Here is a 25,348-nt window from a genome sequence, read left to right on the forward strand (position 1 = left end):
CTGTCCTACTATCCAGGTCTGTACCCAAACAATTTGAACTTCTACTTTTAAAAATCCACCTCTCTAAAAACAAGTCTCTCACCTTTGCCGCCTGCTATAGACCACCATCTGTCCCCAGCTGTGCTCTGGACACCATATGTGAACTGATTGCCCCCCATCTATCTTCAGAGCTCGTGCTGCTAGGCGACCTAAAGTGGAACACCCCAGGCATCCTACAATCTAAGCTTGATGCCCTCAATCTCACACAAATTATCAATGAACCTACCAGGTACCTCCCCAAAGACTTAAACACGGGCACCCTCATAGATATCATCCTAACCAACTTGCCCTCTAAATACACCTCTGCTGTCTTCAACCAAGATCTCAGCGATCACTGCCTCATTGCCTGCATCCGTAATGGGTCAGCGGTGAAACGACCTCCACTCATCACTGTCAAACACTCCCTGAAACACTTCAGCGAGCAGGCCTTTCTAATCAACCTGGCCGGAAGGATATTGATCTCATCCCGTCAGTAGAGGATGCCTGGTTATTTTTTTTAAATGCCTTCCAAACCATCTTAAATAAGCATGCCCCATTCAAGAAATTTAGAACCAGGAACAGATATAGCCCTTGGTTCTCCCCAGACCTGACTGCCCTTAACCAACACAAAAACATCCTATGGCGTTCTGCATTAGCATCAAACGACCCCCGTGATATGCAGCTGTTCAGGGAAGCTAGAAACCATTATACACATGCAGTTAGAAAAGCCAAGGCTAGCATTTTCAAGCAGAAATTTGCTTCCTGCAACACTAACTCAAAAAAGTTCTGGGACACTGTAAAGTCCATGGAGAATAAGAACACCTCCTGCCAGCTGCCCACTGCACTCAAGATAGGAAACACTGTCACCACTGATAAATCCACTATAATTGAGAATTTCAATAACCATTTTTCTACGGCTGGCCATGCTTTCCACCTGGCTACTCCTACCCCGGTCAACAGCACTGCACCCCCCACAGCAACTCGCCCAAGCCTTCCCCATTTCTACTTCTCCCAAATCCAGTCAGCTGATGTTCTGAAAGAGCTGCAAAATCTGGACCCCTACAAATCAGCTGGGCTAGACAATATGGACCCTTTCTTTTAAAAATTATCTGCCAAAATTGTTGCCACCCCTATTACTAGCCTGTTCAACCTCTCTTTCGTGTCATCTGAGAATCCCAAAGATTGGAAAGCAGCTGCGGTCATCCCCCTCTTCAAAGGGGGGGGGACACTCTTGACCCAAACTGCTACAGACCTACATCTATCCTACCCTGCCTTTCTAAGGTCTTCGAAAGTCAAGTCAACAAACAGATTACCGACCATTTCGAATCTCACCATACCTTCTCTTCTATGCAATCTGGTTTCAGAGCTGGTCATGGGTGCACCTCAGCCACGCTCAAGGTCCTAAATTATATCTTAACCACCATCGATAAGAAACATTACTGTGCAGCCGTATTCATTGATCTGGCCAAGGCTTTCGCGTGTCAATCACCACATCCTCATCTGCAGACTCGACAACCTTGGTTTCTCAAATGATTGCCTTGCCTGGTTCACCAACTACTTCTCTGATGGAGTTCAGTGTGTCAAATCGGAGGGTCTGCTGTCCGGACCTCTGGCAGTCTCTATGGTGTGTGTGCCACAGGGTTCAATTCTTGGACCGACTCTATTCTCTGTATACATCAATGATGCCGCTCTTGCTGCTGGTGAGTCTCTGATCCACCTCTACGCAGACACCATTCTGTATACTTCTGGCCCCTCCTTGGACACTGTGTTAACCTCTTGGATATAGGTGGCGCTATTTAAATTTTTGGATGAAAAACGTTCCCGTTTTAAACAAGATATTTTGTCATGAAAAGATGCTCGACTATGCATATAATTGCTTTGGGGGAAAAAAAGACGCTTTGGAAAGAAGACACTCTGACGTTTCCAAAACTGCAAAGATAGTCTGTGAGTGCCACAGAACTGATGTTACAGGCAAAACCCAGATAAAAATCCAACCAGAAAGTGCTGCATTTTTTGAAACTGCCTCATGCCAATGACTCCTTATATATGGCTCTGAATGAGCTACGAATGAGCTTACGTTTTCCACAAGGTGTCTACAGCATTGTGACGTCTTTTTAGGCATTTCCATTGAAGAATGGCTGTAAGGGACCATATATGGCATGTGGTCACATGGTGTCTCCCGCAGAAAACCTAGCGTAAAATACTGAGGTAGCCATTTTTCCAATCGCTTCTTATGAGTAACCAACTGCCAAGACGGATATATTATCAAATATATTTGTTAAAAACACCTTGAGGATGGATCCTAAACAACGTTTGCCGTGTTTCTGTCAATATTATGTAGCTAATTTTGAAAAAAGTTTGGCGTTATAGTTTAAGTATTTTTCGGTCGATTTCTCAGCCAAGCATGGTGAAGAAACGGAAGCTTTTTCACCTACAAAAATTATATTTTTGGAAAAAAGGAACATTTGCTATCTAACTGGGAGTCTCCTGAGTGAAAGCATCCATAGTTCTTCAAAGGTAAATGATTTAATTTGGTTGCTTTTCATATTTTCGTGAAAATGTTGCCTGCTGCCAGCAGAGCCTAGCATAGCTAAACTCACACAAATGCTTGTCTAGCGTTGGCTGTAATGCATATTTTGAAAATATGAGATGACAGTGTTGTTAACAAAAGGCTAAGCTTGTGTTTGAATATATTTATTTCATTTCATTTGCGATTTTCATGAATAGGAAAAGTTGCGTTGTGCTAATGCGCTTGAGGCTATGATTACGCTCCCGGATACGGGTTTGCTCGTCGCAAGAGGTTTAACAACCCTCCAGGCAAGCTTCAATGCCATACAACTCTCCTTCCATGGCCTCCAATTGCTCTTAAATACAAGTAAAACTAAATGCATGCTCTTCAACCGATCGCTGCCTGCACCTGCCCGCCTGTCCAACATCACTACTCTGGACGGCTCTGACTTAGAATACGTGGACAACGACAAATACCTAGGTGTCTGGTTAGACTGTAAACTCTCCTTCCAGACCCATATCAAACATCTCCAATCCAAAGTTAAATCTAGAATTGGCTTCCTATTTTACAACAAAACATCCTTCACTCATGCTGCCAAACATACCCTTGTAAAACTGACCATCCTACCAATCCTCGACTTCGGTGATGTCATTTACAAATTAGCCTCCAGTACCCTACTCAACAAGTTGGATGCAGTCTATCACAGTGCAATCCGTTTTGTCACCAAAGCCCCATATTGCGACCTGTACGCTCTCGTTGGCTGGCCCTCACTTCATACTCGCCGCCAAACCCACTGGCTCCATGTCATCTACAAGACCCTGCTAGGTAAAGTCCCCCCTTATCTCAGCTCGCTGGTCACCATAGCATCACCCACCTGTAGCACGCGCTCCAGCAGGTATATCTCTCTGGTCACCCCCAAAACCAATTCTTTCTTTGGCCCCCTCTCCTTCCTGTTCTCTGCTGCCAATTGACTGGAACAAACTACAAAAATATCTGAAACTGGAAACACTTATCTCCCTCACTAGCTTTAAGCACCAACTGTCAGAGCAGCTCACAGATTACTGCACCTGTACATAGCCCACCTATAATTTAGCCCAAACAACTACCTCTTTCCCTACTGTATTTATTTTATTTATTTTGCTCCTTTGCACCCCATTATTTGTATTTCTACTTTGCACATTCTTCCACTGCAAATCTACCATTCCAGTGTTTTACTTGCTATATTGTATTTACTTTGCCACCATGGCCTTTTTTTGCCTTTACCTCCCTTATCTCACCTCATTTACTCACATCATATATAGACTTGTTTATACTGTATTATTGACTGTATGTTTGTTTTACTCCATGTGTAACTCTATGTCGTTGTATGTGTCGAACTGCTTTGCTTTATCTTGGTCAGGTCGCAATTGTAAATGAGAACTTGTTCTCAACTTGCCTACCTGGTTAAATAAAAGTTAAATAAATCATATTAGCATCAACATGCATTATTGTTTAATTCAATTTCACATATTTAATTGTTTCGTATTTCATTTCATATTTGTTACATGTAATCTTTTGGTTCAACCTTAATGCATAATGAGCATCATCAGCAGGGGGAACATATTCTGTGTACACTAATAAACTGTCGAAAGAAAATATCCATTTATAAGACTTCATAAAATAAATAATTGTTCATAAGAAAGGCCTGAGATCAAAGTCAATATTCAGACCACTAAGCCTCAATTTGTAGTAGTATGATCTCGATGTTACCTCCTCTCCTTGGTAGAGCAGCATGCTCAATGCCTGTGTAGTGGATGGTTAGCTTCAACAAAGTGAGCTGCTACTGGATAGTCAATGTTCTTACACCTGATTGAGCTGCGGTGTTCAGCTATGCGTTATTTTAATTGTCTTTTCGTTTCCACATGAACAGGTGATGATTACTCTAGCATGAGATGATACCCCTAACAGTTATTTTTCGACCTGTATGTGGCTGTCTGAAGGATGTTTTTATAGTGCCATTGCACTGTGCGCATGAGCCACATTTGTAGTTCCCATTTGGGATAGGTGTCAAGAGTGTCTGAGTGGGCTCAGAGGGCATGTCAGATCTCACCAAGCTATCTCCAAAATTGCTACCACGCTTATAGACCACCCGTGGGGGTTCCTTGAAGAGGTGTGCAATGTTTTTGTTGTTCTCTGATTGTGAAATAGAGTTTTTAGTAATTCCTCTTGGTTTTTGAGTTAATTTTATCATTGCAGCATCAAGAGTGCTTGTAGCATCTCATTTTGAATGCATCTGTCATTTTTTCCTTTTAGCATTGCTGTCAAAATCTGTCGAAGGGCCACATTCGTTTAACCCTGCATAACTGGCTATATGGTAGACCATTCTTGGGGGGAAGGGGATGCATACTATCCGCACATAGCAGGGTATTGCGATCTGTGGGCTCTGTGTATAAGTCTGTGTGTAATGCATCATTCTCTTTGACGATCCATAAGTCCAGGGAGTTTATTTCTCTCTCATCAGTCTGCATGGTGAATTTGAGGTATTCAGAGCTCTCGTTTGGTAGAGTTTGGAATTAATTTTGTTTCTGCTGACTTCCTTCCCAGAGCACAAAGACATCATCTATGTATCTCTTCTATAGTAGGATTTTAGAAAGTAAGGGGTGTGTCTCTGTTTCATTAAGGAGTGCTTCCTCAAATTGTCCCACATACAGGTTTGCGTAGTTGGGGGAAAGGGGGAGCCCATGGCTACACCCCGAATTTGAAGGAAAAAGTCTGACTCAAAGACTAAGTAGTTATTGGATAATACCAGTTCAGTAAGTTGTAAGATGCAGTCATTGGATGGCGCAAGGGTCGAGTCTCTCTGCTGAAGGAAGTGTTGCAGCGCCTGCAAGCCTCCAGTGTGTGGGATGTTAGTGGTCAGCAGGGTACCCTCTGGTATCCTTCCTAAACCCTCTATCAATGAGATCCTGTGACTAGTGTCTTTGACGGGAGATGGGAGATTCTCAAACATCGGTTTAATGTGGTAATCCAAAATGTAGAAATGTTAGATGTCACAGAGTCGATTGCTGCTACAATGCGTCTACCTGGAGGAGGAGACACTTGTTTGTGTAATTTAGCGACGGTATAGAAAGTAGAAAAACGAACAACTACCAAAGCAGAGTGGGGTCATTGGTCTGTCTGTCTCGCTGTTTAGGCAGCTGACGGCGTGAGGACTGTTTCTGACCTAGCATTACAGTGAATGGACACATCACAGCATGTAATCTCAGGCTGTTGAACTAACCTACTTTTTTAACAGCCGAGAGGCAACGACAAGAACACTGTAAACAGCATAATGAAAACTTGATATCATAAAAGAGATGGACAAAACCACTCACTAGCCGTCAAGTGTTCGAGCACCATAATGGCAGCTCTTTCTAAGACGGCCGATTGTGTTGGAATTGTGTCCATTGTGAGGAGAGAAACCTTGTCCTTGGATTCCATTGTGAAGCGTTCCTACCACTCCTCCCAATCACCCAGACATCCTCTGATTTACTGCACCTCTCCAGGTGAGGCAGTGCCACATCGATTTGCTCTGTGATCACACACTGTGATCACACACTATAGATAGACCAGATTTGACTGATAGAGAAGGCCTCCTATATGGCATTTGTTACATTTCTCCTGACACAGGATGACAAATAAATTAGTGTAATTGGAGTGCCAGGCGAGGGAGGCATGCAGTAAACTGGTGATGAGCACATAGGCGGACAGATAAGCTAAATCAAGACCCAGAGCCACTCAAGCATTTCATTTGCTCTAAAAGACATGTCATTTCCAGCTGCAAAGGCTTTGTTGGGCCTGTCACTTTGGATGATTACGAGGTGCTTTTGTTTTTGCATGTTAATTTCTCATAAAGGAACATTGTTTACATAACAGCACAGATGATCTATCACAGAATTATTCTAATTGATTGGAAAATCAAGAAGTTTCCGTGTACTGCAGCCCAGTATTGTTGATTGTGGACGGCATTATCCTGAATATTTTAGCTCGAAAAAGAGAATCTTTAAGAACAAATAGCACAGTAATTCAACACTAAATCTCATGTCTTCTCATCATACCGCCGAGGCATATTTTACGCTACATTCAAAGTTCCCTATGTGTGCATGTATATAATATGACAAGCTACTGTCGTGCACGTTAAGACGATAGAGAAAGCAGAGAGAGCAGTATAAGGGAAGTCTTAGCTCAGTCACGCCACTGTATTCTCTCTCTCACCTACAGTAACAGAGATCTAGCCTCCTGGCAGTGGTGGCCCTCCTCCTCCCGAAGAATTCAAAGTTCTCGCCACAATTGTGTCTGCCCCTTTACAAGGGGAAAAAAACGAATGAATGAATGTTTAATGTGAATTGGGAGAAGAAAAGCCACCTCTTATCTTAAGCCTCTATAAGAGAACTTGTTCCAGGATTTCAAATTGAATTAGAAGAGCTGGGTTTCTGCAGGATTGTGAGGAGAAACAAAATGTAGGGCACCTCCTGTTTTGTGATTCAAAGCCACACTAGCTAATGGATTACCTCATCTAGGAAAAGCGTACGCTAAGTCTACTTCACGATTCTCTTTTATCTTTCAAGGCAGAAGATGGACAGCTGGAAGACAGTAGTTATTGATATCCATTGCGGTTTGCTACTGATTACAGGAGATAAGCAATGTTCAGGTCAATACCTGTTATTCAGTACATATGGAGCGTTTTGCAGTTTGTGTTAGTTTACCTTGTTCTTATTAATTTAGTGATGAACGATCCTTTAAAGGCTGATCCATATGCCAGTATTTATGCACCATTATTAACACAATGTGACGGTAGCAGACAGGATTTAGAAGCGCTTAAGCAAAAACGGCATAATCTTCTTGTAAAAAGTGGTTTTCCCTTTTGATCCCTGCACTTATGTTTCTGTTCTTCAGGTGAGTATGCATTGTGTTAACACCACAACAGGTCATACTGATAAAGGAAGTTGACTGATACACACAGTCAATCTAGCTCAGTAAGGGCTTCATTACGTTAGCACACAATGGACATTTAGCACAGTGACTGAGTGCATCTAACTCGCAATGGTCCTATGCAGTACACGGTAATGCACTGCGGAAGAATACACACATGTTGAATGCAGTTCATAAGTGATAGTCAGTCTTACAAGATATACATTTTAGCCATGTACAAAGCTGAGTAGAGATCCCAGCAGAATGTACTCTATTTTTTCTCTGCTTCTGCAGTCTAGTGGGAAGACGGTGGTGATGATGACATTATAGTATAGCTCTTTAGACCCCTCCCCCTTTCTGTTGTTTTACTCCAGCACCACCGATGGTGTCATCCCTGCCAGTGCAAGGCATTCACTAGCCTCTCGCTCCCGAATAAATAACCAGTGCTCGTGACAGCTACTTGAGGCCCCATGCTTTGTCTATCTGCCAAAAAGTTCTGCTTCCACCTACTCATTTTAACCGTTGTTTTTATCCCAAGGCTGTGGAGCCCAATAGTACACTGTACTTTAGCTATGGTTATGTGCTAAAAACTCAACATCCACACTGTAAACCCCAAGGCATTTTTAACTCAAATACTTCTGGTTAGTTGAAAGTCAATGAAAAGTGATTAGGCCTATTACTTAAAATTTTAATGTGGTACTGAATCAAAACTAAATGAGAAGTCACATCAACTACATTTAAAAAAAAGTTTTGATAACAAATGTACTTTTTAAAATTTTATATGATTGTTTTTAATATCTGTGTTTTTGTGTTTACATTGAGGGATTGATTGATTAATCTTATGCGACACAAAGATAAATAACATGCATTTTTGTAAACTAATCCAGTCATTTTGTTAGATTTTTTGGCACCCGTTACGAAAATGGTTGTTCCAGTTTAAATGGTTTAGGTAGTCTCCTCACACTGTTCCTAATCCTGGCAGTCATTTTGAATGCAGGTTGCGGGTGAATAAAACACTTCAGCTGTTAGATAGCTTCACTCTGGCGGGATTGTAATAGGATTTCCACATCACTCTGTAAACCAGCATAATGTGACTTGCAATGTAAGTTTGCAACCTTCTGGTAAATTTCCAAGGTTTCCCAGAAATCCTGGGTGGAAGATTCCTGGAAATTCTCCTACCAGGATTTTTTTGAAAAATCTGGGAATTTTGGGAAAGTTAACGGAATTTTGCAAGCCTATTTGCAGGCCTTGTAAACCATGAGCTTCAGGCCACTGTATTACATTCAACACACCTGGTCTTCCAGGTCGGTTAAATCAAAAACATGAAGTGCCTTCGGTACTCAAGGACCAGGGTTGCCTACCCCTGCTCTACAGGGTCACAGTGACTCCATCAGTTTGAGTAATGACTACAAAATCACAATAACTATACTCAGATATATTAACTGCAACAGGTTTCCTCAAAAGTTTTAATTAATGACAGCACATTGGGGTTTACAGTGCATCCATTTCTCCCAGTGTCCCCATCTGACCTCTACATCCCAGCAGACCTGGGGTTCAAACAGTATTTGGTTTCTTTCTAATTCTTATGCTGCACTTGATTCAGCTTGGTTGTCACAACAGAACCAATGGAATGGTCAAAAAAAGTGCAAACCCCGCCCATCTGACACTCCATTCCAGGCAGGCTTAATCGAATGCTTGAAAGTTTTTGAATGAAAACCAATACAATTTCCACTAGGTGTGAATCCCAGTGTTCAGTGGATTTGCCATGTACCAGGCCAGAATCATTGATTTGACACAATGACACGAGTGTGAGCTCTGTGCTTGTGTAAACAGCTCAACGGTCACTAATACACTGTGGCACGTGGCTGTCACATACGCATGAGTCACGGAATATCAAGCAGGCTACTGTATGCAAAGGGCCTGAAGAGTTTATAGGAATTATCTTCAAATCCTGTGCATGAAGAATAGGACATTTCTTCAGATCAAAACTTCTAATATTTAAGTAATTAATGGCTTAGCAGTTTTATATTGATACTAGCCTCCCCAATGTAATTATATCTCAGATATACTGTAATCACAGAATTATACAATCCTCTGCTTGTAATTCTAGTCTTCATAAAACCAAGACTGCAGGGGAGATTAAAACTTAATGATTACAAAATGAAAATCGGTGCTCTGACACAGAGTATAACAGAAAAATTCACCATCCCTTAGCCTACAGTTTCCGCACCCCCGCAGAGGTCGAATTAACATAATGGAAACAATCTGTCAATCTGTCTGTTTAAGCCAAATATATCTGTTTTGCATGGGCTGCATCTCAATCCACTGCATCAAGCGATATCACCCTTCTGCATCTGTGGTGAAAGGCAGTGGTGGGAAAAGTACCCAATTGTCATACTTGAGTAAAAGTAAAGATACCTTAACAGATAATGACTCAAGTAAAAGTGAAAGTCACCCAGTAAAATACTACTTGAGTAAAAGTCTAAAGGTATTTGGTTATAAATATACTTAAGTATCAAAAGTAAATGTAATTGCTAAAATATAATTAAGTATCAAAAGTAAAAAATCATTTCAAATTCCTTACCGGTCCAAATTTTAGAACAACTACTCATTCAAGGTTTTTTTTTACTATTTTTTAAATTTTTTAATAAATGTGAAGACATCAAAACTATGAAATCAAATATATATGGAATCATGTAGTAACCAAAAAAGTGTTAAACAAATTAAAACATATTTTATATTTGAGATTCTTCAAATAGCCACCATTTGCCTTGATGACAGCTTTGCACACTCTTGGCATTGTCTCAACCAGCTTCACCTTTATTTGGGCTGCAATTTCTGAGGCTGTTAACTCTAATGAACTTATCTTCTGCAGCAGAGGGAACTCTGGGTCTTCCATTCCTGTGGCGGTCCTCATAAGGGCCAGTTTCATCACAGCGCTTGATGGTTTTTACGACTGCACTTTAAGAAAATATCAAGGTTATTGAAATGTTCCGTATTGACTGACCTTCATGTCTTAAAGTATGTCATTTCTCTTTGCTTATTTGAGCTGTTCCTGCCATAACACAGACTTGGTCTTTTACCAAATAGGGCTACCTTCTGTATACCACCCCAGCCCTGTCACAACACAACTGAATGTCTCAAACTCATTAAGAAGGAAATAAATTCTACAAGTTAACTTTTAACAAGGCACACCTGTTAATTGAAATGCATTCCAGGTGACTACCTAATGAAGCTGGTTGAGAGAATGCCAAGAGTGTGCAAAGCTGTCATCAAGGCAAAGGGTGGCTACTTTGAAGAATCTCAAATATAATATATATTTTGATTTGTTTTAACACTTTTTGGGTAACTACATGATTCTATATGTGCTATTTCATAGTTTTGTTGCCTTCACTATTATTCTACAGTGTAGAAAATAGTACAAATAAAGTAGGTGTGTTCAAACTTGACTGGTGCTGTAAATGGAATTAGTTAAGACCAAAAATAAGGAGATAAATACATGTAAAAATACATGTATAGTTTCCTGATACACAAGTGAAATAATCTGCCTGTAAACAATTGTTGGAAAAATGACTTGTGCCATGCATGAAGTAGATGTCCTAAAGGACATGACAAAACTATAGTTTACTAACAATACATATGTGGACTGGTTGAAAAACGAGTTTTAATGACTCCAACCTAAGTGTATGTAAACTTCCGACTTCAACCGTATGTGTAAATGTATTTTGCAACGCTCGTGTACACAATGCATGCTCGAGTGGCGCAGTGGTCTAAGGCACTGCATCTCAGTGCTAGAGGCGTCACCACAGACACCCTGGTTTGATTCCAGGCTGTATCACAACCGGCCGTGATTGTCCGATAGGGCATCGCACAACTGGCCCACCTTCGTCCGGGTTTGGCGGGTGTAGGCCGTCATTGTAAATAAGAATTTGTCCTTAACTGACTTGGTTTTGTAAAAAATGCAGGAAAGGGAAAAGCGAGATACCTGGTCAGCATGTTCGAATCTAGAGTGAAGCTCTGCCAGAAAAGACTCATGCATACCATAGCATAATGCTTTTTTTCATCCAGTCATGTCCACCTACCTACACTGACTCCCCAGCACACTCCTTCCATAAACGAACAATGGTGTAAAGGCCTCTCTATAAACAAAACATTATAAAAAAGCATTTTATTTCAACCAAGACAAAAGACAGAGAGAGTGTGTGAGAGAGAGACACAGAGAGAGAGAGGGACCCAGTCTTTATAATCCTATTTGTGCTTATGCCATCCTTTCGGATATCAACAAGTGCAAAAACAAAAAAACACACCTCTGAGCTTACCTTCTCTGTGGACTGGGAGGTGCCAAAGAAGATGGGGATGAAGGCCAGCCAGATGATACAGGTGGTGTACATGGTGAAGCCGATGGGCTTGGCCTCGTTGAAGGCCTCCGGCACGCCTCGAGTCTTGATGGCGTACACTGTGCAGGTGACCATTAGCAGCATGCTGTAGCCGAGCAGGCAAATCAGAGAAAGGTCAGAGATGTCACATTTGAGCACGCCACGGGCCATGTCCGGATTGGCCATGCGCTGGTCCTCGTAGTCGATGATGGCCTGAGACGGGTCCACGCCAAACCAGATACACACCCCCAGTAGCTGCACCGAAGTCAGGCTGAAGGTGATGACCAGCTGGGAGGCTGGGGAGATGAACCTGGGGGCGCTCACCGACATGGATCCCTGCTCGAAGATGCGGTAGATGCGGTTAGTCTTGGTGAGCAGGGCTGCGTAGCTGATACTCATCCCCAGACCCAGGAAGATCCGTCTGAGGGAGCAGATGCCCACGTCAGGGGCAGATATCATGAGAAAAGTGGTGGCGTAGCACATGAAGATACCCGTCAGTAGAACGTAGCTGAGCTCGCGACCTGACGCCTTGACGATGGGCGTGTCATTGTAGCGGATAAAGGTGACCACCACAAACAGAGTGGCCATGATGCCCACCACGGAGATGAGGACAGGTATGACGGCCCAGGGGGAACTCCATTCCAGCTTGACAATGGGGATGGGACGGCAGGCCGTGTGGTTCTCGTTGGGACGCAGGTCAAAGCGGCACATCTTGCAGCTGTAGGTGTCTGCCTGGTACTGGTAGCCGTCGCAGCGCTCGCAGTGCCAGCAGCAAGGGATGCCCTTCACTATTTTCTTGCGCTCTCCGGCCTGGCAGGGGTGGCTGCAGATGGAGTAAGGGATCTGACGACCTCCACCTGGCCAGTGCATTGCTCGGATCTGATTGAGATGGAGAGGAGAGGAGGGGTACAGTCAAACACTTCTCAAATAACTAACACTATAACCCATACACAGTCTCTTCTTGTTTAATGAAAATTGCCACTGGCATGCGGTTCGTTTTGGGGATTCTCCTCTCCCAAACTCTATTTGCCTTTTTTGTAACAGTATATTTAGTGTCATGTTATTCACTTTTTTGTTAAATTCATAGGCGGAAAACTCATCCCCAAATGTGTATTTCATTAACAGATATACGAATCCTAATTGACTAAAATATCCTTAGGAAAGAGAATTGGTGCACACTACAGTAGGTGCCCAGGACTAGAATATACAACACCATTCCGTTCATTCTGTGTTCACAGCATTGAAAGAGGTACAGACCCAGATCAACTTCATAGAAACCATGTCAACTCCATAGAAACTAGGTCAACTCCATAGAAACCAGGTCAACTCCATAGAAACCTGCTTATTTTTTATTTCTATCTTTCTTAGCCCAAGGCCATCTCTTCTTATTCCATTTAAGCATAATTTGCGGGGCCGGCTTCATGTAATTCATTGTTATAGCTTTGTTACCCCCATGTGTCCACAATTGCACACTATTGCACACTATTGTTTCCCTAATACAGTGGATGGTGTCTGAAGTCACTATACCAATGTATCGGTTTTTAAGCTCTTTCATTTCAGTCTTTGTTGTTAATCACTAAAGCACCCTCTGGATGTTTTCAACTTTTAACATGTGTGCAAAAAGCCAGTAGCAAATGGATTAAGAGGAATTACTGAGCCAAGGAAGAGCTGCAGTAGAACCAACAGATGACAACAGCCAATCATAGCTGTGTCAGGAGGAGAGCCACTGACACACATGGTGAAACCCATGAAGGTAATGTGGAGGGGACGAGTCTGGTAATATATCTAAAGTACAGCATCTGCAGCTGCTGTATGAACTATAAAAAACAAGTGCTTACATTCAGATAGAGCTGGTCGGTCCAGTGCCCGATGATTTTGTACTCAGCTGTTTGGTTTCTGATCTGGTACTGGTAAATCTCATAGCGACCAGGGGCGTCTCCATTCCCATTGAAAAGCACTGGGTTGCCAGCAATACCTGAGGGACAAAGGAGAGAGTCAATTAATTATTCAACAAAAAAAACATGTGTTTTGTTGCTTAATTTGTATTGTAATTGTCATAGGATCAGTGTGTGGAATGTGCAAATGTTTGCGGCTGACCAAAAGAAACTGTGTTGAAATGCAATTTCTCAATTCAAGAAAGTGTGAAATTTAGCTTGTGGGGTGAGGAGAGAATAAGTGGCTGATTTTAAATTCTCTCTTTGCTCTGTTCTGTCTGGAGGCATCTGCCTTAGTCAAATCACATTTGCAGTCACTCCATTGATTTCAAATGGTTCTTCCATACTCTATTCTAAGTAAGAACTTTGTGTGTGGGGATTATGTTTCGACTGACGTTAACTGCACTGTGTTACTGTCTGGTGTTATCGCACCCTGCAATTTTTTGGTGGTGTTGAGTTTGAGTTAATTTTAGTTTTACAGGGACAGTGCACATTAATCAACGTTTCAGTAAAATTGCCGGTTTTAGCCAGCCAGCTCATTTTCAACTGCAGTCCCTGGGCAGGTTATTAGAAACAATTACAATACAGACAATCAATGAGCAGTGAGTACACGCAGAGCAACATAGGACAAGCAAGACGTAGCATAAAGACAGATCAACATAGTATAAAAAGCAACAAGACAAGATATTGTTCCAATATGTTTTGGCATGAGAGATGTAGTAGTCATATGTTAACAAAACAAAACAAACTATCGAATCAAACCCAGCTTCATTTGTACAGCACATTTCAGACATGGAATGCAACACAATGTTCTTCACAGGCAAAAAAATAATAATATATATATATATATATATTTACTACACACCATATAAGAGGATAAAAATAAATAAAAAAACTGAACGACTAAAAAGCACCCTAAGGAAATCAAAGCTAAAAAGGCGTGTTTAAAAAAAATTGTCCACAGTTTAGGCCCCCCTCAGGTTCTCTGGCAGGCTATTCCAAAGGCTGGGGGTGCATGGTAACTGAAGGCTGCCTCTCCATGCCTCTTGGTCCTAGGCTTTGGGACAGTTAAAAGGCCAGTGCCAGAGGACCTGAGGGACCTATTGGGTACATAACTTAAAAGCAGTCGGACATGTATTGGGTTGCACAACCGTGGATAGATTTAAAAACCAATAGAAGAATCTTACAATTAATTCTAAAACTCACAGGCAGCTAGTGCAGCGACGTTAAAACCAGTGTAATGTGTGCTCTCCATTTGGTCTTGGTCAGTAACTGGGCTGCAGCATTCTGTATTTTTTGCAGTTGACCAATGGCTTTCTTGGATAGACCAGACAGGAGAGCATTACAGTAGTCAAGCCTGATTGTAATAAAAGGATTGATGAGACTCTCTGTGTCAGCCTGGGAGAGAAATGGACGCACCTTGGAAATGTTCCTCAGGTGGTAAAAGGCTATTTTGGTCACATTCCTAATGTGTGACTAAAAATTGAGTTCAGAATCTAAAATAACACCTCGTTTTTTTACCTGGTGTTTTATCTTTATTGCAATTAAATTCAAATTCTCTCTCTGTGCTTTTGCTGCAACAATAAGAACCTCAGTCTTGTCTTGATTTAGGAAGCTGGAGGAAGTTGTGAGCCATCCAGGTTCTTAAATCACTAATAGAATCGAATAATTAATCCGTGGTAATTTATCCTCTGGTGACACAGATATGGAAACTCTCGTGTCATCTGCGTGGCAGTGAAAATCAATGCTGTGCTTTTTGATAAAGCTGCCAAAGGGTAATATATATATATATATATATATACAGTGGGGCAAAAAAGTATTTAGTCAGCCACTAATTGTGCAAGTTCTCCCACTTAAAAAGATGAGAGAGGCCGGTAATTTTCATAATAGGTACACTTCAACTATGACAGACAAAATGAGAAAAAAAATCCAGAAAATCACATTGTAGGATTTTTTATGAATTTATTTCCAAATTATGGTGGAAAATAAGTATTTGGTCACCTACACACAAGCAAGATTTCTGTCTCTCACAGACCTGTAACTTCTTCTTTAACAGGCTCCTCTGTCCTCCACTCGTTACCTGTATTAATGGCACCTGTTTGAACTTGTTATCAGTATAAAGGACACCTGTCCACAACCTCAAACAGTCACACTCCAAACTCCACTATGGCCAAGACCAAAGAGTTGTCAAAGGACACCAGAAACAAAAATTAGACCTGCACCAGGCTGGGAAGACTGCAATAGGTAAGCAGCTTGGTTTGAAGAAATCAACTGTGGGAGCAATTATTAGGAAATGGAAGACATACAAGACCACTGATAATCTCCCTCGATCTGGGGCTCCACGCAAGATCTCACCCTGTGGGGTCAAAATGATCGCAAGAACGGTGAGCAAAAATCCCTGAACCACATGGGGGGACCTAGTGAATGACCTGCAGAGAGCTGGGACCAAAGTAACAAAGCCTACCATCAGCAAGGGCATTGAAGATGAAACGTGGCTGGGTCTTTCAGCATGACAATGATCCCAAACACCCCGCCCGGGCAACGAAGGAGTGGCTTCGTAAGAAGCATTTCAAGGTCCTGGAGTGGCCTAGCCAGTCTCCATATCTCAACCCCATAGAAAATCTTTGGAGGGAGTTGAAAGTCCGTGTTGCCCAGCAAAATCCACAAAACATCACTGCTCTAGAGGAGATCTGCATGGAGGAATGGGCCAAAATATCAGCAACAGTGTGTGAAAACCTTGTTAAGGCTTACGGAAAACGTTTGACCTCTGTCATTGCCAACAAAGGGTATATAACAAAGTATTGAGATAAACTTTTGTCATTGATCAAATACTTATTTTCCACCATAATTTGCAAATAAATTCAATGTAACTGCCTGTAGCTCAGGCGTTGAAGCAAGGATATATATGCATATTCTTGGTACCATTTGAAATGAAACAATTTGACGTCTGTGGAAATGTGAATTGAATGTAGGAGAATATAACACAAGATATCTGGCAGAAGAAAATACAAAGAAAAAAACAACCGTTTTTTTTTCTTACCACCATCTTTGAAATGCAACAGAAAGGTGACACTTCCAGCCATCAATCTGTTTGTAATTCCGATGGTGTACACAAGATGGCAGCAGTATATGTGCAAATGTGCAAAGACGGAAAAGTTGAAGTATGAGCAATCTACATGACATTTAGTGTGAAGTCACCCAGGCACATTTGGACAAATTGTGGAGACATTTTTGCATTCATATTCAATTTTTCTGCAAGAATATCATCAAATCTGTAAACTTAGGCTTTGATTTAGCTGTTCCAGCATTAGTAGCCATATTATAAGTTAAACATTTGCAAAATAACCAGTTTTCATAACTTCTTAATATTCTTAACATTTTTGTCCAAAAGGAAAAGGAATGCTGTCGCAAAATGTTAGCAGCTACATTCTGCGATGGATACAGGGTTTCCAGATACTCCCATAAAGCCCAGCTCATTGGCTATCTAGCTAGCTTTGTTTGACCCTGATTGGTGCTTATTTTGACGAAGTTAGAGTCGATCAAGTGAAGACCGCCCCAGTCATCGGCGTGCCATGAAGGTGTCGCTCTATGACCAAATTTGGTGTCCCATAGGATATGCTACACCCCTAATGATATAGTGAAGTCTGGTTACATTCTAGGATTTCTGAGGAATACATACACATGTGATTTGACTGGTTGAAACAACGTTTAGGGTTAGATTTTCACAGATTCCTTTCTTAGCAAATTGAACGCATGGAAATACAAATTCGATCGTGCATGCTATATGGAACTTTTTAGGATATGAAAATGGATTTTATCTATCTCTGCGACCCTTTCTTTGATAAGTCACATCACGATTGCAGAATGTAAGTACACATTTCACCTTCAGAGGTGAATTTATCAAACCTATCATGGTGAGAAAAATATTTTGTTGTTAGGAGCTCTCCTCGAACAATAGCATGGCATTTTTTCACAGTAATAGCTACTGTAAATTGAACAGTGCAGTTATATGAACAAGAATTTAAGCTTTCAGCCGATATAGGACACATATATATTAGATAGCCTTTTTATGATATTATAAATATATTTGTTATTTACTTAGGATCTCCATTTGTTGTTGAAAAGTAGCAACTACTCTTCCTGTGTTCCACACAAAACATGAAACATAATACAGAATGACATCATTAGACAAAATATGACATTTTAAATATTAAACATTGAAACCACACAACCACATTTCTGTTCCTGAGATACTCCTTTATGACAATAAAACTACACAACATTTATTTCCCTAAGATGCCCCTTGAATATATTAAGTATAGCATCACTGCTGAGAATACAGAGGAGTAACTTCCCCTCCAAAACTCAAGTATGAACACGCAGCAGCAATCCGCCATCTACTGATAAAAGGCATAAGGCGCTGGCATTTCTCTTGTCATGCCCAAGCTTATCATTACGTCTCCCCAAGCACAATCGGCGTTCCATTTTACGAACAAGGGGAAAAGCATGGATGATCGCGGCGGTTTGGGTTTCTGCTGATGACTGTTTTTTTTATTTTTTTTTATTTAGCGTAGGGCGGAAAACGTATACAGCAGCCTAATCCACATCTCGATGAGTCAGCCGCTCTGGATTAAGGCACTATTGTGTACTCAGCCGTGCCTCAGTGACAATGCAGCCCACATCTCACAGTTATAGGAACAGATGAGAGGGATTAGAACAGATTTTATGTTTGAACGAGATATGTTTATACAAGCACTCTCCGCAACTGAAGTGTTGATCTGCATTTGTATCCAGTAGTTCAATCATAGTATTTGTCCGTAAAAAAAATGAAAACTAAGGCATATAGTCCTAGATGGAACTGTGTATTAAGGGGCTTGTTAAGGCTTTGAGGCCGTAGCCCATGCCATGCCACTGGCTCCCATGCTGTCATTGTGAGAGGAAAATGGATCTTGACCTCCCCATTGGTCCTTTCAGACACTAATGCAGCACCACAGTCTGCCATTGCAGATGTAATTACATTTAACAGTTTATAGTCTTTTAGTGCTTCATTCTGAGGTTGGCCCAAAGCTTATTGTCATCTCTTAGCCAAGCTGTTCTCAAAAAGGACTGTAATGTTCATTGTATGCCTTCTAGTATGCATGGCCTCATATCTGTATGAGCTTTAGCCAACTCCTCTGACTAGCGTTGTCATGCAGGCATGTTGTTGTCATGCAATCTTGTCATACGTGGTATGACAACAATAGTCAGAGAAGCTGGCTAAAGCTCATGCCGATTTAGGGGACAGGTCAGTGGCGACCCGTCATTCAGGTTCAGGTGGGGCAGAGGGTTTTTTGAGCACCACATGTTTTGCATTTCATTTTGGCATTCATTCGTGTCACATATCAGTTTGCATACAACATCGTGAGCATCCTGACCGGTTGCATCACTGCCTAGTATGGCAATTGCTCTGCCTCCGACCGCAAGGCAATTCAGAGGGTAGTGCGTACGGCCCAGTACATCACTGGGGCAAAGCTGCCTGCCATTCAGGACCTCTACACCAGGCGGTGTCAGAGGAAGGCCCCAGCCACCCTAGTCATAGAGGAAGGCCCCAGCCACCCTAGTCATAGACTCTCTACTACCGCATGGCAATCGGTATCGGAGTGCCAAGTCTAGGACAAAAAGTCTTCTCAACAGTTTTTACCCCCAAGCCGTAATACTCAAGACTATTTGCATTGTGTGCCCCACCCAACCCCTCTTTTACGCTGCTGCTACTCTGTTTATCATATATGCATAGTCACTTTAACTATACATTCATGTACATACTAGATCATTTGGCCCAACTAACCAGTGCTTCCGCACATTGGCTAACATGGTTATCTGCATTGTGTCCCACCACCCGCCAATGGTAATGAGACCCGTAACATAACTCATGCAAATTATTATTGTGACAAAGTAAAAGTGTGAACGAAATAACCACGACAACAGAAATCTACCGTCAAACTCAAGGTTTTATTTATAAACACACGGTAATGGGGGGAGCAGGAAAAGGGGCTGAGCTGGACCCAAGGAAAGAAACAATAAGTATTCAAAAACACCCCTAAGCTAGACTAGCCGACTTTAACAACAGCTAACTAACTAACCAAAAATACAGTGGGTGGTCCGCCCAGTTCTAACTAGTGTATTTAACAAAGTTCACCTACAGGTAGTGTATGCCCATGGGCGATTTGTCTTGGTTTCCCCCTTTTCCCACCAGCAACAAACAAACACCATAACCAAAAACAATACTCACAGGTGATGACAAAGTGCTATGAGGTGCTTAAACAAAAGAGAGGTTAAGACACAAAGCGAGAGTGAAACACAGAGACCTACAGACATGGCATTTACAGAAAGATTGAGCTCTAGAACAAACAAATGATGGGGTTTTTAAACCATGAGGAAGGAACTGTGATAGGTTAGGAAATAGGAGGAGGTGTGTCTTCTGATTGATGATTGATTGTTGACTGATTGGGGAGTGATGATTTTCACCTGTGAGGGGAGAAGGAGAGAAAAGAAACACACACACAGGATACACACACCCACAGGATAACTGTATCCGTAACAAATTGTATGAAGATAACAAGATTGAACAACTCTTCGCTGGCCATGGCAGAACACTGACATTCCTGTCTTCACGCACAGAACAAGCAGTATGGCTGGTGGCATTGTCATGCTGGAGGGTCATGTCAGGATGAGCCTGCAGGAAGGGTACCACATGAGGGAGGAAGATGTCTTCCCTGTAACGCACAGCGTTGATTGCCTGCAAAGACAACAAGCTCAGTCCGATGATGCTGTGACACACCGCCCAAGACCATGACGGACCCTCCACCTCCAAAACGATCCCGCTCCAGAGTACAGGCCTCGGTGTAACGCTCATTCTTTCGACGATAAACGCGAATCCGACCGTCACCCCTGCCTGGTGAGACAAAACCACGACTCGTCAGAGAAGAGCACTTTTAGCCAATCCTGTCTGGAGGACCTGGAGGACCTGCCTTACAACAGGCCTACATGCCCTCAGTCCAGCCTCTGTCAGCCTATTGCAGACAGTCTGAGCACTGATGGAGGGACTGTGCGTTCCTGGTGTAACTCGGGCAGTTCTTGTTGCCATCCTGTACCTGTCCCACAGGTGTGATGTTCGTATGTACCGATCCTGTGCAGGTGTTGTTTCACGTTGTCTGCCACGATTAGCTGTCCGTCCTTTCTCCCTGTAGCGCTGTCATAGGCGTCTCACAGTACAGACATTGCAATTTATTGCCCTGGCCACATCTGCAGTCCTCATGCCTCCTTGCAGCATACTTCCACATACTTAGCCTGTGGACTCACTCACATTCCATTTGTGATATTAGCTGCAGAGAATTTCAGCAATCATTAATCAGGGTATTTTTCCTGCTATTTTATAGTTGCTTTGGCCCTCGTGATTCAACCTCTCATTAATCTGTCACTTGTCTGAATACTACAGTTGAGTCTCTCTGGAGAGCAGAAACAATATATAGTAGGCTATATACCAACAATTATGAGTTAAATGTCAGGTTCGACAGACACGATAAGCTGATTCAACTTGATAGAGGTATGTGAGTCTTGTGTGATTGTAATGTTCACAATGCCCCAATGGTATTCCGTGCAAAGGTTAAGAAAATATTTAAATGGGGGATTCTGTTTGTTACAAACTAAACATTGGAATTCCTATCCCTGTCCTATCCCTGTCTCTCTTTCCTTAATGTTTCACATCAGCACTGCCATGTGCTCATGTGTGCTCCGTGTTAAATTACAGTACTTTTCCATTCACTCTCTATTTTCCACATTTTCAAACTCATTATTAATTCTCTCATTAAGTAATTCTATGAATCATCAAATCTGTGACCATGGCACCTAACGAGGCCCTTAGCGACCCCCGCTGGTGCACATACAGACAAGCACACAGAAGGCTACACTAGAGAGATGGAGTGATCATGCAGTAAGCTGTAACTCAGGTCTATTCGGTCCACTGACTACTGTTTCTAGTTTAAAAGATGATGATTATGGTTAGAGTTATGATCATTAATCCTACAGGTGCTTGTTTTGCATGACCTTGCAGGTGCGACAACTTGGTGGATAGAAGGCAGCGCAGCTCGCCACAACACACTAGTCATTAATACCTAATGAAATGTACATCATTTGGGCCATGTGCAGAAATAAATACACACATCTTCCACTACACTGTGCTCTCCTTCTCTCTCCCATACGCTCTCTCTCACTCTCCTTCTCTCTCTCTCTCGCTCTCACCTTCATTCTGTCTGCATGATTACTCCATTTCAGTAAATTAAACTTGTACAAGTGCTTTCCAGCTGGGTTGTAATACGCAGTGACCAGACTCATGAGAAGAGGACCTTGGTTAATAGCCTCAGAGTACACCTTTTACCATCTAAATGTTTTGTACTAATGAATTTATGATACACTATTAACTGTAATTTGCTATCCTGTATGTGTACACGTAATTGAGAAACAATGTGAAGTAGGAACTACTTGAGATTACATTTAAAAATATATACAATTTACAGTGCTTTCAGAAAATATTCACACCCCTTGATTTTTTTCACTTTTTGTTGTGTTACAGTCTGAAATTAAAATGGATTAAAATTTAGAGCGTTTTGGCCACTGGCCTACACACAATACCATATAATGTGAAAAACTGAAATGTCTTGAGCCAATAAGTATTCAACCCCTTTTTTATGGCATGCCTAAATATATTCAGAAGTAAACATTTGGTTAACAAGTCACATAATAAGTTGGAAGGACTCACTCTGTGCAATAATAGTGTTTAACATTATTTTTGAATTACATCATCTCTGTACCCCACATATATAATTATCTGTAAGGTCCCTCAGGTGAGCAGTGAATTTTAAACACAGATTCAACCACAAAGACCAGGGAGGTTTTCCAATGTCTCGCAAAGAAGGGCACCTGTTGATAGATGGGTAAAAATGTTATAAAGCAGAAATTGAATATTCCTTTGAGCATGGTGAAGGTATTAATTACACTTTGGATGGTGTATCAATACACCCAGTCACTACAACGATACAGGCGTCCTTCCTAACTCAGTTGCCGGAGAGGAAGGAAAACCCTCAGGGAGTTTAATGGCTTTCTATAGGAAAAAGCTGAGGATGTACTGTATGAACAACATTACAACACATGTGACAAAGAGTTATGTTTGGGAGTTATGTTTGCTACATTTGCAATAACATATGCTAACCTCTGTTTTCTTTATATTTTCATTAGGTCAGGTTGTGACTCGGGTGGGTACGCTAGTTTTTGTATTGTCTAGGGTTTTTGTATGTCTAGGGTTGTTGTAGGTCTAGGGTTTTTTGTATTTCTATGTTGGCCTGATATGGTTCTCAATCAGAGACAGCTGTTTATCGTTGTCTCTGATTGGGGATCATATTTAGGCAGCCTGCAAGCCCTTTGGTTTCATGTGATCTTGTCTATGTGGAGTTGCCTGTCAGCACTCATTTGATCAGCTTCACGGTTAGTTTTATTGTTTTGTTTGTTCAGTGTTTCATTCTTTAAATAAATAAGAATGTACGTATACCACGCCGCGCCTTGGTCCGATCCTTATAACGAACGTGACAGAAGATCCCACCACAAATGGACCAAGCAGCGTGTACAGGAGGAGTGGATTTGGGAGGAGATCCTGGACGGAGCAGGAACCTGGACGCAGGCTGGGGAGTATCGCCGTCCGAAGGAGGAAATAGAGGCAGCGAAAGCGGAACGGCAACGTTATGAGGAGTTATACCAACGAGGTAGGGCACATGGAGCAGTCGGCGGAGCTGAGGAGTAAACCAGAGCCAGTCTGAGAGAAGGAGGATTCGGGGGAGAGAGAAATGGGGGAGTTGTTGAGTTGGTGGAGGACGCACAGATTTAGAATAAAGGAACTTGTTGTCAGTTTGGTGCCACCTGAGTCGGCTCTCTGTACTCGTCCTGAAATGTGTGTTAAAGTTCCGGAACAATTAATGCCGGCAATACACACCAGGTCTCCAGTGTACCTTCAAAACCCAGTGCTTCCTGTGCCAACTCCTCACACTCCCTCAAATGCCCTTCCCAGTCAGGTGTGTCCTGTTCCTACTCCTTGCACTCTCCCTCAAGTGCGTGTCCCCACTCGGGTATGTCCTGTGGCTCTTCCCCGCGCTCGCCCTGAGGTGCGTGTCATCAGCCCGGTACCACCAGCGCCAGCACTATGCATCAGACCTCCAGTGCGTATTCACAGTCCAGTACGCCCTGTGCCTGCTCCCCTCACTCACCCTGAGGTGTGTGTCATCATCCTGGTACCACCAGTGCCAGCACCACGCATCAGGCCTCCAGTGCGCCTCCCCAGTCCAGAGCTTCCGGCGTCGGTCCCCAGTCCAGAGCTTCCGGCGTCGGTCCCCAGTCCAGAGCTTCCAGGGTCGGTCCCCAGTCCGGAGCATCCAGCGTCGGTCCCCAGTCCGGGGCCTCCAGCGACGGTCCTCAGACAGGGGCCTCCAAGGGTGGTTCCCAGTTCTAAGCCTGCTGCGATGATCCACGGTCCGGTTCCTCCGACAACAATCCCCCGGTCCGGTTCCACAGGAAAGGGATCAATGTAGGGAGAGGGGACAGCAAGGTTTGCGGCCGTGAGTCCGCACCTGGGAGGGGGGGGGGGGGGTACTGTCACCTCCTGACCTTATATCTCTGTTTTCTATATATTGGTTAGGTCAAGGTGTGACTAGGGTGGGCAGTTTTTGTATGTCTATGGGTTTTTGTAGATCTGTTGGCCTGATATGGTTCCTAATCAGAGACAGCTGTTTATCGTTGTCTCTGATTGGGGATCATATTTAGGCAGCCCTTTTGGTGCTTTTTGGGATCTTGTCTACAGTTAGGTGCCTGTGTGCACACTAGTAGCTTCACCTTTCGTTTGGTTGTTTTGGTGAGTTTCAGATCATTAAAAATATGTGGAATGCTATTCACGCTGCGCCTTGGTCTCATCATTACGACGATGGTGACACCGATGTTATTATTTATTTTTTAAATCCAACGCATAACTGACGACCAATCTCCATATTTTCAAGCATAGTGGTGGCTGCATCATGTTATGGATATGCTTGTAATTGTTAAGGACTGGGGAGTTTTTAGTATTAAAAAAAGAAACGGAATTGAGCTAAGCACAGGCAAAATAGGAAATTCTAACAGGTATTGATTCAGGTATGAATACTTATGCAATGAGAATTCTGTATTTCTTTTTCAATACATTTGCAAAATGTTTTTTACCTGTTTTGACATTGCCATTATGGGTATTGTGTGTAGATGGGTGAGAAAAAAATAATAAATTGAATACATTTTGAATTCAAGCTGTGACACAACAAAATGCAGAATAACTCAAGGGGTATACAGTGCCTATTCAGAGGCTGATTTTACAGCCTCATTCTAATATTGACTAAAATGTTCTTCAATCTACATCATTATGACAAAGCAAAAACAGATTTAGACATTTTTGCAAATGTATTCAAATTTAAAAACTGCAATATCACATTTACATACTTGTTAGAGGAAATTATAGTTGAGATGATTAATTATGTATA

General features: G+C 42.3%; 1 protein-coding gene across 1 annotated transcript in view; it reads right to left on the bottom strand.

Annotated features, from left to right (window-relative positions):
* Positions 1–25,348, bottom strand: part of LOC124031612 (metabotropic glutamate receptor 4-like) — a 390,640-nt gene that overhangs the window by 33,984 nt on the left and 331,308 nt on the right. Inside the window, exons 8-9 of the mRNA XM_046343076.1 lie at positions 13,671–13,807; positions 11,776–12,711 (exon numbers count right to left, since the gene is read on the bottom strand). Of these exons, the coding sequence (XP_046199032.1) occupies positions 11,776–12,711; positions 13,671–13,807 (1,073 nt within the window). The remainder of the gene's footprint in view (positions 1–11,775; positions 12,712–13,670; positions 13,808–25,348) is intronic.

Source organism: Oncorhynchus gorbuscha, linkage group LG03 (genome assembly GCF_021184085.1).
Source record: "Oncorhynchus gorbuscha isolate QuinsamMale2020 ecotype Even-year linkage group LG03, OgorEven_v1.0, whole genome shotgun sequence".
Lineage (NCBI taxonomy): Eukaryota > Metazoa > Chordata > Actinopteri > Salmoniformes > Salmonidae > Oncorhynchus > Oncorhynchus gorbuscha.